Source organism: Pelodiscus sinensis, chromosome 15, assembly GCF_052426305.1.
Source record: "Pelodiscus sinensis isolate ZL-2025 chromosome 15, ASM5242630v1, whole genome shotgun sequence".
NCBI classification, from domain to species: Eukaryota; Metazoa; Chordata; order Testudines; family Trionychidae; genus Pelodiscus; species Pelodiscus sinensis.
Genome location: NC_143066.1, coordinates 28599139 through 28619031, shown reverse-complemented (window position 1 = coordinate 28619031; position 19893 = coordinate 28599139). Strand labels below are relative to the sequence as shown.

General features: G+C 41.1%; 1 protein-coding gene across 4 annotated transcripts in view; it reads left to right on the top strand.

Annotated features, from left to right (window-relative positions):
• Nucleotides 1–19893, top strand: part of CHLSN (cholesin) — a 239341-nt gene that overhangs the window by 199115 nt on the left and 20333 nt on the right. For 3 of the 4 annotated variants that reach the window (XM_014580942.4, XM_006112849.5, XM_089769278.1), the window contains one exon: nucleotides 4995–5182. The exons of the other annotated variant lie outside the window; for it this stretch is intronic. In XM_014580942.4, the coding sequence (XP_014436428.1) occupies nucleotides 4995–5182 (188 nt within the window). The remainder of the gene's footprint in view (nucleotides 1–4994; nucleotides 5183–19893) is intronic. 4 annotated transcript variants of the gene reach the window in all.

Genomic DNA, 19893 nt, shown 5'->3' with positions numbered 1-19893 from the left:
AGCATTTTAGAGAAATAAATCTCCTTTTCTTAGATTTTCCCTCACTTATTAAAATATTTGGGGGTTTTCTCCATCTTGTTGAGATCAGTTTAGTCTTTGAAAGCACCAAACTGTGGATGTGAGTCAGAGAAAACTTGGATGATTTGTGAATCCAAACAGAAAAAATGTGTTGTTCTCAGCAGGTGTCTTTGGCTCACCAGGTTGCATCTAGGTATGTTTTATCTAACATCTCTCTTCATAGAAAAATAATAATAGTACTTAGCCTTTACATTGTGATTTTCATTTTAAAACACTTCACACACATTCATTGATTGACACATTAAGGGTTTGGCCTTTATTAAAGAAGTATAATTTAACCAGCCTTTTATTAGAATTGGTTATCTTTTTGTGCAATTCTCATTTCTGTCTTGTATGCTGGATATTCATTCATATGAGGTGAAAAGGAGACACAGGGAATAATTAATTATCTTGTTGGTGGATGTGTTCAGTTTGACTTTGGTTAGCTTCCTATGCTATAGTATATAGATATAACAATGTCCCTTGGAATAATTTTTTCCCTGCTTTGCAAGTATGTTAATGTAGGTACACAATTGAAATTCTCCTCACAGGGGATTCGTGTTTAACAAATTTGATCTCTTGTTATACATGGTTTCTCAAAGCTAAAAAGGCTATTATGGGGCCTGTTACACACTTGGCCGAGTATCCTATCGCATGGTCACCAGACTGCTTATAATCACTTTTCTCCATTAAATCCAAAATGCTTTCAAGCCAGCTGGACCTGCGCACAGTCCAGACATGGCCTGTAGTTCTGGCCTGTTGTGAAGATTCCCAGGATACAGACTCACTGCCTGGCCCCATCTTAGGACATGGGACTCTGCAGTCCAGCTGCCCTAAGTCTTGGAACCAATACTGAACACTTCCCCTCTGTCCTGAGTTCCTGCTTGCTTATGCACACTTATCCCAGGGATCTACCCTGTGGGGACTCTGGTTCATCCTCTTTCTTTAGGGACATCTGTCCAGTAAAGAATACGTGCTTTGCAAATGAACTTCTTAAAAACACAGTCTTTATTTCACACTTCTAGCCCACTTAATTAGCCTCATTAGCACCGGCACTAGAGTCTGCTCTCAGTATCTTCTATTCTCCATGGTCCAGCTGTTACTGATCAATTACCTGTAAGACGGTATTCTCCAGTGTACAAAACACACTGTTTCCCAGAGATTTAGGAATCTTGGCACCTATAGAAAATTAGATTTAAAATGCTGGGAACACAGAATCTCCATCAGATGTAAAAGGAGGCAGTGTCTCTCTGGTGAGTAGGGTGTATTCACTATACAGTTTGCATCTGTAGAAGATACCAAGATTCTGACATCTACAATCACTGTGTGAGAAGAAGGGTGAAAGAGCAATCCCCACCAGTTTCAGTCAATGGGGAATTTTCATACAGGAAAATAAAAATTCTTAAAATGTTAAACTATTTTCTTTGGCGTAATATTGATGTAATATTACACCAACTGGAACCTCCCATACCTTTAGTTTTATAATCAAGAACAACTAGTTAGGAACACCAATAAGTTATTTCAGTGGAATTCAACATTCATATTGGGATATATTAGTGGGATTGTTGTAAGTAAGACACACAAAGTATTTCTTCTGCTCCGCTCCATGCTGATTATAGAATCATAGAATACTAGGACTGAAAGGGACCTCGAGAGGTCATTGAGTCGAGTCCCCTGCCCTCATGGCAGGACCTAGTACTGTCTAGACTATCCCTGATAGACATTTATCTAACCTACTCTTAAATATCTCCAGAGATGGAGATTCCACAACCACTCCAAGGCAATTTATTCCGGTGTTTAACCACTCTGACAGGAACTTTTTCCTAATGTCCAACCTAAACCTCCCCCGCTGCAGTTTAAGCCCATTGCTTCTTGTTCTATCCTCAGAGACCAGGAAGAACAAGTTTTCTCCTCCTTGTGACACCCTTTTAGATACCTAAACTGGAATAGGCCTAAACTGGAATACTGCGTCCAATTCTGGGTGCCATATTTCAGGAGAGATATGAATAAATCAGCAGAAGTCCAGAGAAGAGTAACACAAAATTATTAAAGATCTAGAAAACATTGTCTATAATTGAAGATTTAAAAAACTGAGTTTGTTTAGTCTGGAGAAAACTAAAAGGGGATACAATAACAGTTTTAAAGTGCAAAAAAGGCTGTTACAAAGAGGAGGGAGAAAATTGTTCTCCTTAACCTCAGGACAGGACAGGAAGCAATAGGGCAGCTTTGGTTGGACATTAGTAAAAAAACTTCCTAACTGTCAAGGTAGTTAATCACTGGAATGAATTGCCATGGAAGGTTGTGGTATCTTAATCACTGGAGATTTTTAAGAGCAGGTTAAACAAACATCTGTCAGGGATGGCTTAGACCAGGGGTCAGCAACCTTTCAGAAGTGGCGTGCCGAGATTTAACTTATTTGCTTCTATTTATGGGTCTGCATGCCATTGATACTTTTAAAGTTAATAATAGTCCTACCTACATTTTAGCAGCTTCAGTAATAAATGAATTAAGATGCAGATCTTACCGTTTGGTGTGATCCTTGGCCTTGCTTTCCTTGCTCAGTTCTCCAATCTCAGGCTTTGTAGTTTGATACTTTAAGCAGCACATGAGCTACTGTCTACAGCGCCACTCCACCAGTGATGATGACAGAAGAATGGCAGCCTGATCCCCCACTGCAGCAGCAGCCATTGCCAGAGCAGCTCCCTGGCACTCCCATGACACATCGGAGCCCCACGGTCTGCCCCAGAAGCAGCTACCATGTGGCCCTAACCCAGTTTTGGCCCTTCCCCAGCGCTGAAGCTGGGGCCACGGTTGTGTGGTGACTTGCCAATTGTCCTGGGTGGTGGTCCTGGCTGCCGGAAGATCCGCTGTTGCAGCCATGCTGTCCCAGGCTAGTTCTGGCCACCGGAGGAGCCGAAGCCATGACCATGCAATCCCACCAGCCTTGGGTGCTGGAAGAGTCACTGCTGCGGACACGCAGTCCTGGGACGGCCCCAGAGGAGCTGCTGCTGTGGCTATGCAGTTCTGGGCCAGTCCCAGAGGCCAGAGGAGCCGCTGTCGTGGCCACATGGTCCCAGGTCAGCCCTGGAGGAGCTACTGCCATAGCCATGCAGTCTTGGGTTGGCCCCTGAGGCCGGAGGCACCGCTGACATGGTCACATGATCCCAGGCTGGACCTGGATGCTGGAGTCATCGCTGCTACAGCCATGCGGTCCCAGGTCAGCCCCGGAGACGCCACTGCTGTGGCCACACAGTCCCAGGCAGGCCCTGGATGCTGAAGGAGCTGCTGAGGAGCCTCTCCCTCAGCCCCAGCCACTTCAGTCCCAGTGCTGCCTCCTCCCACCGTCGCCAGGTGCATGCAGCCCAATCTGCTACCTGGGAATTGGGAGGGCTCCAGCAGCAGCGCAGATTCCCTAGTGCATGGGGGAGGAGAGGGCGGCTGAGCTCCTCTCGTGCCACTTAAAATTGGCTCGCATGCCACTTACGGTATGCATGCCGTAGGTTGCCACCCCCTGGTCTAGACTCTAGATGGTGCTTAGACCTGCCATGAGTGCAGGGGACTGGTCTAGATGACCTCTCAAGGTCCCTTCAAGTCCTATGATTCTATGAATTACTGCCTATAAGTTTATGAACAAATATTTTGTAAGATTGTTGGATTCTTTTATATAAGCCTCATCTTTTGCCACGTAACACTTTTTACTGTGTGTACTCTGAATGCATTTTATACTTGATTCTTCCTTCCTGAGATGTAGATGTATTCCATTTCATGCACTTCATAGCTGCCAAATACATAAGCATACTGCATGCTAACATTTGAGTATTTTGTTGCTTCTAGTAATTCTACTTTCAGTGTGAATAGCTGTTCTATCTTCCAACATAAAGAAACTCCAAGCAGGGGAGGGCAATCAGAGGAAGTGAAATTTGTTTAGATTTGCATACAAATAAGTTATTCATACTGAAAATGAAATCATTACCAATAACAAAAACCATAAATATATCACATACCATATTTACTTGGTATACATAAAGTATATGAAATATAACACTCTCTTTCCACGCAATCTTTACACTGCTGAAAAAAAGACACAAGAAACAAGGTTCAAATTCTTGGTCTTCACTCACAACGTACAAGGTCTTCAACACCCAATGGCCCTGGACCCAAGATATTCAAATTACTTAAAGCTTCAGGATGAAGACCGTAAATGATGACTCAGTTCCTCTGAAACAATGGAACTCTCTATTACAAAAGTGAAGCTCATTCTGCAGGAGACAGAACTTTGTCGGGAGTTGGTCCAAGACAGTGGAAGATACACAAGCAGTGTACCCTGTAACCTGTGCATTTGTGCGGACCCTTAGGAGAGATTCAAATGCTGACCAGCCGATCAAAAGAGTGTCCACAGCTAGTTTGTTTGTTTCTGCTGGTGGTGCACATTTCCATATTCCAAATGTGTTCTGCACATGGATGGAAAAGATTGAGGGAACATTGTATACAGGAACTAAGCGCAAACCTCTCCATCTTCCTCCTCTGGTGCAAGGCACTTTTCTTCAACACAGCCTTCTCTCATACAAATGCGTAGCAACATATGTGTATACGTATTTTAAAAAAAACAACCTACCAAACCAAAACATTTCACTGCGCCTCTTCTCCTTGGGGAGTGAATGAGAGAACAAACAGCAGGTGACACGTATTAATCATGCCAGTTAAAGTACTAGGCACTCAGTTATTGTGATAATGAGCTCAATATAAAAAGCTGTATAGAATAGAACAATAATTTGGTATGTTTGCTCATTTGGTGGTTGGTGGTTGGTTATTACTTACAATAGCATTTGACAGTGCAGGAGATTGATAGAGTATATAGTCAAATTACCAACTTGAATTTCTCATATGAAATATTTCATGAAGTCTTCAGTTCAAGTTACTCTTGTATTTTATTTCAGAGAGCAAAAAAGGTGGAGAAGGAGGTGGAGGACCTTACTGCAGAGGAAAGGAGGACATTAGAAAGAAAACTGAAGAAAGAACGTAAGAAGGAAGAAAAAAAACTAATGCAGGAAGCTGGAATTGCTGCAAAGAAAGAAGAGCCCAAAAAGCCATCAGGAGCTGAGCTAGCACTGGAGTATTTAACTAGGTGAGAAGCCCAAAGCCTATGTAAAGCTCCCTATGAAAAGTAATGTGTAGGCAATATCAGAACTCCAGAACAGAGTGAACTAAGCTATAGGACTTAAAAATAAATGTTTACAGATAAATGCAAAATTAATGTTTCATCAGAGCTGTCATGGATAAAATGGTCTATTCCATATTGTTATTTTATTATTTGTATTGCAGTAGAAGCCGGGGTCTCAATCAAGGCCCTGCTCTGATAGGCACTGAACAAACACATACAAAAAATTGGGTTGCCTGGCATTCTGTTTTCAACCAGAATGCCCAATTGAAAAGGGGCCCTGGTAGCTCTGGTCAGCACAATTTACCGGACCATTACAAGTCCAGCTGGTGACACAGCAGGACGAAGGCAGGGTCCCTGCCTGCCCTGACTCTGCACAGCTCCTGGAAATGGTCTGCATTTCAGACTCTTAAGTGCAGGGGCCAGAAGTGGCTCTGTTCACAGGCCCACCTCAAGTACCAGCTGTGCATCTCCCATTGGGTAGAAACTGCAGCCAATGGGTGCTGGGGGGTAGCTATGACACAGAGCCCTCAGGCCCCTGCTCTCAGGAGTTGGACATGAAAGTGAGTGAGCTTGGGGTGAGAGTGAGCAATAGGGGGAGAAGAGGATGGAAAGAGCGGGGATAAGGCCTCGGCAGGGGCAGAGCTTCCGAAGTTGTGGGGACAGAGCAAAAGTATTTGGTTTTGTGTGATTAGAAAGTTGGCAACCATAAGGAAAAAGGTAGCCCCCACTCTGAAGATCATACAGTCTAAATATTCCTAGAATTGCTTCACTTTCAAAGATTGTTGAGATCTTGCTAATGAAAATCACTAAATAGATTGCATTGAGAGAACTTCTTCTATTTATTTAATCTGTCATTTTAAAATAGGACCGTTGCTTTTAACATCTATGTAATAAAATTACATTAAATAGTTTGAGATCATGCAGTATTACTTAATTTCACCCAAAGCAATCTATGACGTTTGGAAGTTATAAATTAGATGCACTAAACTTTGTTTTAAACTTCGTAAAATACAAAGCCTTATATTTGCATACCACGGGTTTATAATTACATGCCAAGTTAAGTGATTGGTTTCAGACTGCAGATAGTTATTTACTATAGTGAGCATATTTGTATGTAAAATTCGAGCATAAAGCAAAGCCTGCGCTTACAATAAAAACAAATGTGATGAAACTTTCATAACAAGCTACAGCCAATTAGACATTATGGATAAACAGGAAAGTAGTGTTTATTTCTTTCCAAATTGCAAGCTACACTTTACCTCTAAAAATTCCAGAAGTTTTGCATGTTACAAAGAATAGGTTACCAGTTGGAATAGCCCCAGTGTTCTATTTCTGGTAATACTTAAAACTGGAGTTCTCAGACAGTCTGAATGGTTGCTTACAACTTACAACTTTCAGTGGGGCAGAAGGAAATTAATTGCATTCCAGACTGGAGGACATGTGCATTTTTGTTACATAAACTTCATCATGGAGTGATAACAAAATGACAATAATATTTTCAATCTGGAAAACATCTGGGATACTTCACCATTGTTTTGAACTGCAATTGGATTGGCAGCTAGCTACCATCTGTTTCAACTGTACTCTGGAATGTATGTTGGGGTGGATATGGAGATAATGGTTTTCAGGATCGGAAAGCAAAGGAACAAGCTGTGGTTTTTTTGGTGAATAGTCTAGTAATCTTTATGGATTTTTGCCTATTTAGATACTACATTATGACACCTGAGAGTATTTTTTCTTTGGGGTTAAATAAATGTAGCTACAAGGGTTTCACTTGGCCTAATGCTAAATTACCATTTGAAGATGTTTAACTATGGCAGGTACAGTTTGGTCAGGTAATAAATAGACGGAGTCCTGTGGATATAGGATATCAAGGGGATCATTGCATAAACCACTGACTTGTGTCTAGTAAGCTTGACAAAAGGGCTCCTAAGATGCTGAACTGCAGAGCAAACATGTTAATGTAGGTTTCCAACCTTGAACTCCAGTTAGCAATCCTGCTCTAATATAAATTACAGACAAATCTGCCTAATCTTTATTCATTTGGGAAACTTCCTAAACCCCTACAGAAGAGCAACAACAGCCTGAATTTAAATTCATCACAAAGGAGCATGTGTTTTTAGTCCCCCCAAAAATCTAGAATGAAATACTGGCCCCATATAAATCAATGCCTCCTTGTAATTGAAGGAATTTAAGTCACATTAGCAAAAGTAACAGCTTAATAACTGTTTTCTAATGCTTGGTTATATTACAAAGAAGAAAAACACACTGTATTTAAATATCAGATGTAACACACCTTTATCCTGACAAAAACCTGGAAACTGAAAGGTAAGATGCAGCTTACATCTTTAGTTTACCATGTCTGAAAATGAAAAACAAGCATGACAAATGCCTGCTTAGAACATTTTCTGCCTTTTCTCAAATCTGAAATGTATGTAACTTTATTTTTTTGTGTTTTAACTGTGCTTTTAATTATCCTATAAATATAAGGTATACAACTGCTGTGTACTACTACCCTAACAGGTAAGAGCTTTGAAGGTTGTCAATATTTTGTATTCATTGATAATGACCTAGTGATGAGGAAGCTACCAAAATATTTAGTTTGGAAAAGCATCCCAAAGCTTAGCAGCTGAACATGTCTAGTCTTGTTTGATCAAGAAATTAGTCTGTATATCTTCTAAGAACAGACTTTCTCTTCAGAGTTCCTGTTCTTGGTTTTAGCTGCAGTGGAAAGCTCATGAGAGTGTTGGGTTTTTCTTAATTCTTTTGGTGTGTTGGTATTTCTGCTTCTAATTCTGGGTGAAATCAGGAAGTGTAGAGGGGCATTAAAAAAGTTAACCAAACTGTTTCTGGCTTCCAAAACGTCAGGTAGTCGTTTTATCTGAACTTACTGGTCCTTCTAAATTATGGATCCTCCTGACTATTATTCAGATATGTGGGGTTTTATGCGATGGCCAACTATCAAGATAAATCAGTTCCAAAGGGAAACTCATAAGTTAATGTCAGCTAGCAATCAGTATGCCAAAACTGAACTTTGGAGAAAACCAGGTATTCATCTCACGCGCAGGTCCCTTGAATGAGTTTACATGCTCCAGTGCAGATCAAAAGCTTTGAATTGCTTTCTGTTCATTAGTGCGAGGCCAGACAACAAACGGGCTGTTCCTTTTTACTGCCAGTGATGGTAGCTGGAACTTCCCTATGCTCTTCTCTTCCTTCACAAGTAGATCAGAGCTCTTGCTTTTATTGTATATAGTTGTAGGTAGTTCTCTTAGTCATAGTTAGTTCTTAGTTAGCAGTTAGTTAAGTTTAATTTAGGGCGTCCTCACCCCCCTTCTGCTCAAGCCGTTCCTGGGGTATACGTCATTCTCTTGGATTCAAGGCTTGCCAGCCGTGCATCAAGCACATGTCAAAGAGTTACCCTCATTCTTTCTGTCTGAAGTGTCTGGACGAGGGTCACCAGAAAGATAGCTAAAGAATCTGCAGGGAATTTAGGCCTTGGACAATAAGGGAGAGAGAAAAGTATCTCCCTATTGTCCTCGTGAAGCTGACTGCACAGCCCCAATCTGACCCTAGCACTGTGGAGATGGTGCTTAATATGTCTTCCTCGGTGTAGAGCACCCTGGCACTGGTGTCGAAGGACAAGGTGCCTAGAAAAGAAACAGGCAGAGACCATCATTGCTAGTGTTCCCTCTAAGCCAGTGTTTCCCAATGTTATTTGCCCAAGGAACCCTTTTCAGCTTGAAAAGAATTTCAAGGAATCCCTACGGTTGCCAGGGTAAAATTTGTTGAGAAAAAAAAAAAAAAGACTCTCCGAGTTCTACCGCAAAAAGGTTCTGTCTCTTTAAGAGGAGGCGGGGGAGTGCCGAGTTCTCGTGGAACCCTTACTTTCGCTTTGCGGAACCCCGGGGTTCCGCGGAGCACCAATTGGGAAACAGTGCTCTAAGCTATGCAGCAAGACAGCTTTACAGGTGATTAATCAGCCCCACCCAGTCAGAGGCTCAGGACTCCATGCATGGAGCTGACTAACTGGACCCGGCTGGTTAATCACCTGTGAAGCTGTGCTGCCTCGCAGCTTAGAGGGAACACTGATCATCGCCATGCCACTTCTCACAGCCAGGTGACCTCTCAGCTCCAGTTGTAATTCCTGTGCCACAGAAAAGTGAAAGATATGGGCACTCCCCACCTGCAAAACCCAGTGACCAGCCAGCACCAGTACTGTAATCAGGCCTTGAGATTGAAGCCCGGGTGATGTCCACGTCCACTCCTGCCCAACCAAGGCAGTTGAGTCTGGGCCAGCACCATTCACGAGTGCCATCAGAACATCTACCTATGCTGTTGGCATCCCAGGCTTTTCATGCAGCACAGGATGTAATGCACCTAACAGAACCATTCTCACCGCTGAGGCAAGATTCAACATGGGCCCTTTCAGCCGCCAGCAAGGCCACCGGGGCAGTCAAAAGGGATGCAGGCAAGATCCCCCTCTCTGTGCCATTCAAGAGACGATGGTCTTCAGCATCGGTGAGATCAGCATTGAGAAGTGTGACTCCTCCATGGTCCTTATACTGAGTCAGAATTGGACTCCTACAGGTCTGGCATCGCTGGCAACAGATGATCTTCGTCCCAGCACTGTCAGAGGCCTCATCCCACTCAGCAGCTGCTCCAATGGCAGAATCCCCCGCAGTGGCCTTTTTGGACCCCTTGGGCCTTCCATCAGGCTCAGAACAGGAGCCATGTTTCACGGTCTGGGGCAGCATTGGTGGTCTTCATACCACATCAGCCACCAAATCCATCTTTTCATTTTGCTTCCTCCCAACTGTCTCCATTGTACTGCATGTGGTCCTGTATCACTACTCTAACCTCCATCATTCCCTCTGTGGCTTATGATACCCGGTGCTCATGTAAGGACTAAAAGTCTATATTACTTTCTGCCTCCATGCTGTGATGTTTTGTTTATGTGGGACAAAACTGAATTAATCTTTTTTTTTTTTTGTAGCCATATCACATTGCAAGATTGTTTAATTTGCTTTTCACAATAATGCTTGGTCTCTTTAACGATTATTCATTCTCATAATAATGACAATATAGGCTTGCCCATAGACCTACCAACTTTGTTCAGATTTGCTTGCAATGTTGTTTTAGCTGTGTTAGTCTGAGGATATGAGAGAAACAAGGTGGATGAAGTAATATCTTTTGTTGGGCAAACTCTGTTGGTGAAAGGGACAAAATTCTGAGCTTGTACTGCTTAGACCTGAATAAGAGCTATGTGCAAGTTCGAAAGCTTGTCTTTTTCACCAACAAAAGACATTTGTCCAATAAAACATACTAACTCACCCACCTTACTATTCGAACAGCCATTACTTCCCATTTCAATGTGGCACTAGGAAAGTTGCAGGTAGTCCTGGCTTGCCATAATCAGAGATGGGTTTGCATATTAATATATAGAGATGGTGGGGTGATCGTCTTTTCCCCTTAATCTGATTTACAAAACTGTACATTGAGAACCACATGAATGTCACCTTATACTCCCAATAGTATAAGGTGAGTATAAGGTGTAGCACACAACTTTTGCCCATTTCATCAAGATGTTAAACTGCAGCCGACATGGTTATTTTCTGTCCCTATCAATCTATTCACTGCACTTTTGGATTCAGTTTTCTGCATCTTGGTGGCAGCTGACAAAGTGGACTGCTTTTGGACCCAAGCCAGTGTTTCCCTAACCTCAAAATGTCCTGCTGCTGGAATATTGTGCAGCTGTTGTCAACTTTTGTTTCAGAAGGATTAGTAACTACACGGAGTAGCTGCTCTTTCCATTTGCAGTATAACATGCTTTGCTGCAACTCCACAGACACGTTAACATCTACACTCCTTGTTTTCTAGGCTCATGGCTTATGTATATCTTGTTTCTTTTCTACTCCTCAATATGCTGGCAGGGAATCAATAGTTCAGGCTGTGCCTCAGGAAGGATTCACCAAGAGGGAGGGCTAAATGCATTAATCCATGAGCTGCCACTGGGCCTAAAGCGAGATAGTGCAAAAAAGAAAAAAAAAGCCACAGCAAATATCAGAGTCCAGGTCAACTGACTCAGGCTCACACTGTGGGGACAAGCCATGTGGATGGGAAGAAACAATAGATGTGGTATATTTTGACTTGGGGCTTTTGATAAACTGTCTCACGTGACCTTGTTTACTCACATAAACAAAGTAGGGAAGTACAAGCTAGATGGCGCTACTGTAAAGTGGGTGTAGAACTGGTTGGAAAATCATTCCCGGATAGTAGTCATGAGTGATTCACAATCAAGCTGAAAGAGAACAGTTCTCAGTCAGGTTCTATTCGGTGTCTTCATCAATGATTTAGATAATAGAGAGTACACCTATAAAGTTTGCGGACCAAGCTGGGAGTGGTTTCATGTGCGTTGGAGGATAGGATTATAATTCAAAATAATGTGGACAAAGTGGAAAAATGGTGAAGTGAATTTAATCCTATTTACTAAAGACAGATGTAAAGTACTCCACATGGTGGGAAATGACTACATATGAAGGAGTACTGAGGAAAAGGATCTGGGGTTATAGTGCACCATGAGCTAAATAGGGGTCAACAGTGTAACATTGTTGTAAGAAAAGCAGATACTCTGAGATGTATTATCAGGAGAGTAGTATAGGGATGTAAGCAAGTAGTGGACTAGCTGATAAGCCTAGGCTTGTCGGTTAGTCGAGTTGACTACTCGCATCCTCCCTCCCCCACTGCCTCTGTATGACCAGTTTTTAAGCTGGCTCTCCCCACCACCATCTCCATGGTGCCACCTGCCCCTTGCCCCCCATGCTGCTGCCTCTATCAGAGACAGCAGTGCGTGGGGAGTGGAGGCGAGGCTAGGGGAGGCTGCTGCAAAGCAGTCTCTACCCGTGGTGGGCCTAGGAGCCTCTGGGACCCCCACTGTCATGCTGCTGCCAGACTGGCAGCCCCACTCAGTCCTGGCTCGCACCAGGTCCAGGTCCTACTCCCACTGTGGCTCTGCAGTTTAAACAAAGTAGGAGCCAGGCTGCCTGCCCACCTGGTTGTTACTACATTTAAACTGCAGAGCCACAGTGGGGGTAGTTCCCGGGCACAGAGCAAGCCAGGACTGAGCGCTTCTTCCCTTATCGACTAATTGTATAGTTGATAAAAATTCTATCAACTACACAGTTACCAAATGACCCACCTTTTAATATCCTTAGTGTAGTAAGCAAGACACTAGAAGTAATTCTTCTGGTCAGAGTTTGACACAACATACCAATGTAGATGTTCCTGCTGGAGCCCCACTCCTCCAATCTGGTAAAAGTCTCGGAGCCCGGGTAAAACTAGCGCTTCTGTTTAGCTGTCCTGATTCTACCACCTTCCCATCCAGCACCATTCTGAGAGCTATCCAAGCCCCTTCCTGCACCTATCCAATGCAACAGAGGTGGCAGCTACTCTGTGCTGCCAAAGTCTCCTCTCCTGCTGGATTTTCCACTGCTGGACATCTGCATGAAAGTCTGCATTGACACAGATCTACTGTTAACACTGTTCCTCTTACCGTGCTATGTTTGCATCCATTTCATCTTTGGGATCAATATCCTGAACTCGTGTGAAGCATGGGAAACATTTAATTTTCTTTATAATGAGTTTCATTTTTATATTGTATCGGACTAACAAATAAATAAACCATTGTGGGCTGCATCCTACGGAACCACAGTAAGAAAAAGAATCTTAAGTAATTAGTTAAATCCACCAAGTCTCTTTGAGTCTCACTATGTGCTTCGTAAGGAACCAGTTCTATCAAAATTTAGACCTTTTGATGACCTTTTCATGTGGCGCTGAGCAAATTAGCTTTCTGCTCCAGATGATCTAATTTAATCCAGGATATTTAATGTTAAGTACCTGATGAAATGTCCTTTCTTGCCACCCATCCAGCAAGCAAGGTTATTTTAAACTTAATATTATTTGGTTTGACCTGCTATTGAGGGGAAATTGAATATACAACCCTCCATACTTCCCAGGATCTTAAACATGTTATTTCAACAGGTATATTTGTAAATGCTGATGGTGATACTACTTCAGTGAGTCCCTCTAGCTGAAGGGAAATTTGCTATCAGACAAAATCTAAAACCAACAAACTAGTGGTTTTTGTTTATTTCCCCCATATTATTAGTTAACATATTATTAGTTCCATTTTACTTTTGGAAAAATGCAGCCAAAAGTAAGAACTATAAGCAGTTCTGGGCTATTGTCAGATATCTGTTTTTATCAAGGATCCCATGAATTACCTCAGCCACATCTATAGCATTCTGGGTACTGATGCTGACTTCCAGGAAGACAAAATCATATAATCAAATATCCTTCCCATCTCTTCCTATATGGTGTTTCAGTTAGATACATCTCAAGAATTTTGGATGTTAAGAGTTACTAGCAGGCTGTACCCTGTGCTCACTACACTTGCCAACTCCCACTTTGGTAGCCAGAGAATGAGAGAGCATGATGATGTCATTTGGTTACCCAGCAGGAAAAACTTTTTTATATATCTAGACATAAAATGTCAGAAGAGAAACCTGATTGAACTCATTAGATTAATTTCCATTCTGAAATAGACACATATGAGGGAGTAGTCCTATTTTTAGTAGCATCATGTCCTGAAAAGAAAAGAGAACATGCCAAAGGTGATTCCGTAACTGTTCCCTACCAAATGCCTGTCCCATCTCATAGCTCTCTTTTTAGGAACTAAATTTGTAGTCTTAGGCAACTGAGTTCCTGGGTTCTAGTTGCGACAAGAAGCAGAAATTCTGAGATCATGTGGTATTTCAAACATAGTCTGAAGAAAGAAATATCAGAACCTCACTTCTTGTGAGATTTTCAAGTCAAATTTTGTGGGCTTCAAGGGTTCATCTCATTCATATGAGGTTCAGTGAAACAGTCTAATTTCTGGATGTTTATCTGAACCAAATCTTTTAAGATACAGTTATTAATATTCTTTTATATAAAACCAGTCTACCTTTTGTATGGAGCAGGTTTGGATTAGCTCACTAACGCTGTGTCTAGACTGCAGAGTTTTTTTTTTAAAAGTAGCCTTTTTCGAAAAAACTTCATCTGCGTCTAGACTACAGCCGCGTTCTTTCGAGATTAAATCGAAAGAATGCGGCTTTTCTTTCGACGGTGGTACTCATTTCACGAGGAATAACGCCTTTTTTCAAAAGCGCTCTTTCAAAAAAAGGCGCTATGTAATGCAAACTGTGCTTTTTCGAAAGAGAGCATTCAGACTGCCTGGGTGCTCTCTTTCGAAAAAGCGGCTTGCTTTTTCGAAAGTACTGGATGCAGTCTAGATGCTCTTTTTCGAAAGAGGCTTGTAGTCTAGACGTAGCTTAAGCTGTTTGCCTAGTAAGGAAAAAGCTGCAGAGGCGGTTGCCACTTTTAAGTTTGTAAGAATCAGTAGCTGTTTGATCAGCCCATCATGCTATTTAGTTTATGGCTAAAGCAAGAGACTTTTTCCTATACTCTCCATAACCATAAATGGTTGCTCAGTTTATAGAAAAAGAAAAAATAGAATAAGAAATTCTAATCCTGGTTTGCAGTTTGTAATCAATTTTTTCTCTTCTATGAAAGTTTGATTTATTTTATGGAGAGTCAAAGCATATTTCAGTAAAAACTGCAAAGCGATTTACTTTGAAACCCACTCCACGCCTCCCTGCACTCCTACCCTTGTGTCTGTGTGAAGTAAAGCTGTCAAAATATTTACACAATCTTTTGGTTCAGACATTCTCTTTGGAGAAAATATTTTATATTAATAATATCATTAACACAAAATTTTAAGTCCTTTGGATATGATAGCACTTGAGTCGAGAATCAACTGTTGAAAATTATAAATCAGCTAAATACCCACCATTAAGTGGATTTCTATTACTATTTTTAATAATAATGTCCTCTATCTCCACCAAGATACAGTGCTTTTCCATAGTACCGTCCATAGCTTTTCACAGCAGCAATCCAGGAAAATTTTCAGTGTTGCTTATGGGATTCTAAATAGTATAGTGAAACTGACCAGAATCTTGTTAATGTCACTTTTTTGCTGCTTGGCAAATCTGCCAGGAGGGGCAGAAGCATTGGAGTGGTCTGTCTGCAGATTAGATAAAACAGTACTACATCTGATGATGTTTGCAGGATTGTCTTCATAATTATAAAGGAGTTTGCTTTGAAGCCTCCATGCTTGCCAAGGAAGGCTTTCCATTCATTGCTGGTGAACAGATTTGTGTCAAGTTTTATTTTACTTGTATTTTTTTTCACTTTAGTAGGATCTTTAAAGCTCAGCATAAACTTTCTCAGATAAAATATAATGATTGTAAAAATGTTTTATCAGTGGAGTTGACCATTACAGGCGTTAAACTCATAAATACTTTGACCAAAATAGTTAATTTCTCTACCTAATTCTCTTTCCTGTCAAGAAACTGCTTGATTTGCAAACTTAATTCCAAAAATTGAATGCATTCTTTCATAATTACTCTCATTTCCAGAAAATATAATTTGGCATAAATGAATTTTCTTGGCAATTTATTACAGTCCATTGAATATAGTCATTAGGTACCTTTGCTAGTTGGTATTCATGTTGCATCTGCTTTTATATACTGTACAATAAGTGTAGAGTCACAAAACATTTATGTGGCCAACTGCCACTTTAGAAGCCTAAATCCCAGAATCAGGCACCACTCAGATTCATAAAAATCCCACTGAGCTGCTACATAATACTAAAATTGTCATTGTCTGCATTTTTTCAGTCAAAGTTCTCTCTGTACATTTGTGCTCCAGCCTCATGCTTGAGCCCCAGCGTGGTGTATGAACTGGAGGAAGATAGGCATTTCTTTAGCTAGCCTGCCTGTGGTGCATAATTCAGTATGCATCTCAGATCTCTCATAGCAGATTGAGCCCCTGTAGGTCAGAGTATACAAAATGGGGAGGAGCCAGAGAGAGAGGAGGCCCTCCCTCATAATTTTTAGCTAAGTGGTTAGGTACTTACTTGGGGTGTTGGAGACCCCTGGTTAAATCTCCCCTTTACCTGTGACAGAGGAGGGACTTAGGGAACTTCCATCTCTCATGAGTGCCCTAGTTACTCATCTGAGACAGGCTGATGTACGACTCCCTCGGGTCTCTTCTTTTGAAACCATTCCACTGTGGATATTTAATGAAAGACTCATTGGACAAGCGAGAGAGAGAAAGCAAGCATGAGGGTGACTCTAAAGCTTGGTAGTTAGTCTCATCTGCAAGGGGTGAGAGACCCTTTCAAAGGGAAATTTTAATTGAAAACGTTGAAAAGACCTTTATAACATTTGCAAGATATTATAGAGAGGTGCAGAAACAGAAAAATATGCAGCATAAAGCCCATCTAGATTAGGACTCATCCTTCAAATTACCTGGTGCCTCAATTCCCACTGAAGATGTGCGTGCTGAGCACCTCATAGGATCATCTGCCTCTCGTCATGCAACATGAGGAAAGCATAGAACACTTTCCTTTTTTCAAGTTACCATAAAAAACAAAGTAATAAATGATTGGAATACCCTTCTCCAATAGAACAAGCATTATTATCAGTGCATTATTATTCTCCCTCTAACTCTGGGAAATGCTTAATGCCAGTTAACTTTACGGTTTGATGTCATATGCAAAACCTACCAAAATATCCTAGCTATTTATTTTTCTTCCTTGATACTAGATTGTATAGATCAATCCAGTTTTATTCCCTTGAGATCATGTTCATGTTTTAATTTATGAGGCATATTCAGGATCCATAGAGGACAACAGTTATATTCTAACCTCCAGAGTTGACACCCTGCAGGCCTTTCACACTTTTGGCCATGAAGGTTTTTTTGCTGAGCAGGTATTTTAGACCATATTGTTCTGTATTTACTCTAGCACACATCTTTTATCCACTTCCACCTTTCCCCACTCCAATTAATTTTGCTCTTGACATGAAAATAACACAATGAGGTTTGTGCATGATTTCATATAATTTTGCCATAAAATATGAGGCAAACTTTTAAAGAATGAACAATTTTTTCTGGCTTCTAGGAAGGGTGAAGCCATCCAAACATTGCAAATATAGTGGAGAGCAGCTTCCTAGCTGCAGGGAAGTGTCTAAAGTAGTCGAATAAAGCCAAAATTAAAATGTAAAATGCAGATGACAGTGTTTATTAATCAGTTAGCTCCAGGGAGCCATCATGACCTCCCAGCCAAAGTTAAAATAACAAGACATGGGTTTTAAAAACAAATAAAACTAGATGCTTAATAAAATAAGCCTCCCACTTCACACATTTATTATTAATATGATGATGCTAAAAACGAAAAAGTTGTTTCTTTTAGAAGATGAACAAAATGAAAGTGGAATAGCAGCTATCTGGAGGAAGCAGTAGTTCGTGAATCAGTTTCCCCAAGCATAAATTGTTGGGGCAGAAATCTATTCTTGGCTGAACTCTGCACATCACAGCATATTAGGGAGAAAATGTGATGCTGCCCTGAACACTTGTGCACCAGTATAGTAAAAAATGTTGCCTGCTACGTGGCACTGCATGCCAAGTATAGCAGAATGTGAGGACGCAGAGGGTTCCTGGGTATCAGGTACACATAGATTATTCTTAATTGGCATTTGTGTTTGTCAGCTTTAAGAAATCTGTCTTTACAAACAGTCGGGTGAATAGCTGGTCTCCAAGTGGAGTGCAAGTTATTAGGTATGAACAATAAAGACTAAAATGCTTAGAACTGACCTAGCTGAGGAATCATCTCTCTCATTCCATATCTCCCCAGCTGCAGTCAGCAGAGACACTGAGCCTGAATCCCTCCATCAGTATGTAAGAGACAATAGGGTGGATGGCAGATCACTGTCTGTGAAGGCCCTGAAAGTCAGGAGCTTGCTTCTATATGTAGTCCAAAATAACCTAAATTTGGTGACCTTTTAGGCATGGTGTAAAAAGCCCTCTGTTTGACAGGATTTTTTAAGATGGCTGAGAGCATGTTTTCCATAATGATAAAGGGGTAGAAAGGAGTGTCTGAAAGTATATCACTTCTGTAAAGTGATTCTGTAATGCTGCTGGGATTTGTTGTGGTGCGAGTGATATTAGGGTATGTAAATCCTTGGATAGATTTTTTTTTAATAGTTTCTATGCACTTTTTTAGATTTTAAAATCTCCAGTTATCTATCAACAATTAGAATAGTAATTGTGGAGCTATTAAAATAAGTTCCACAAACTTCATAACTGTCCAAGTGTCTAAGGATTATATCAGTGTTGAACAATATCAGTTCGATCTCATCCCAGAAGAATTCATTTGTATAACTGGTTAGAGGCTGGAACTGGAGATGAGGAGTACTTTGTATCTTGTTGGCAATAAAAGTCTGATGGATCATTATGAAAGTGCTAGTAGTGCAATAATACATAAATCAAAACTATATTAAAAACATCTGCTCAAGAAGAAACACTACCTTTTTAGCAGTGTTGCCAATTAAGGGCTCAGATGAGTGACACACCTTCTTATGGTGCCAGCTGTACCATAGCTCATTGCTGTAAAATAGCCCATGCACCAGAGGGATATGATGATAAATTGCCTGTGAAATATATCAAGCCATAAATTGATATTTGGCATCTTAGCTACCCCAAAGCAAAATCCACTCATCCAGAGCTTCAGTGTCAACCTTGTTCATTCCTGTTTCCCTTCTCAGGAAGTATCATTGATGAATTTTCACCCTCAAGTTTCATGTTTTTTCCTTCTGACACTTTCAGATTCACTAGGCACAACGACATGACCTCGGTATTTCCTTAGCAAAAGTTATAATTGGTTGATATTCTTAACCACTGCAAGTCTTTCTGCTCAAAGTAGCAGGGATCAGATGACTATACATTTTATTTTTTTTGTGAATATTTGATTTGTTCAAAACAGCTTCTAGTAGATTCTCTCATTCACACCTCTATTATTCCCAACCTACTCCCACACACACTCTTAACTATAATCGCTTCAAGTCAGATCCTGCACCCCTGAAATCATGGGAGATTTAAAACTGATATAATTTGAGCTAGATCAGGACCTTTGGATGTACTTCTGTCTAGATCTGTGCTGGTACATGTCCTTTTACAGGTTTGCAGAAATATGCAGTGAAATGGGTCATATTCCCATCATGTTCGATGAGAATCTTTTGACCATGTGACTGGAAAATCACTAGTTGTCAAACTGTTCGCAGAGATGGTGATTGTAACTTTATCATATTGTAAGGGCTGCTCAGACCCCTCCATTTGGCTGTCAAATGTTGTAGACATCTTAAATCTGTCTTCCAGAGAGTAGTAACTTCTTATCCAGTGTAATACTTAGGACTAAATCCACAGCCTTGTAATGCCCAGTGTTTAGGCACCCTCTCAGTCTGTGAAATTCACAGTCCCGCATTAGGTGCCCAGGTTTACTATATAATGCATCTGAAAATAGGATTCAGGTGCCTGACTCTATTCTGGATTCACAGCCATGAAACTTCCTGGAGTTAGGTGTGTCAGGTTTACCCTTTCTCATGAAAAAGGCAGGAGAAGGTGCTTGTGACCCCCACCACTATGTTAGGGCAGGAAGTAGGAGAAATCCCCTCTTACTTTGGAGCAGTGACTTGAACCCACAGTTGCCAAGCAGCTGATCAGTGTCAGGACTTAGGCAG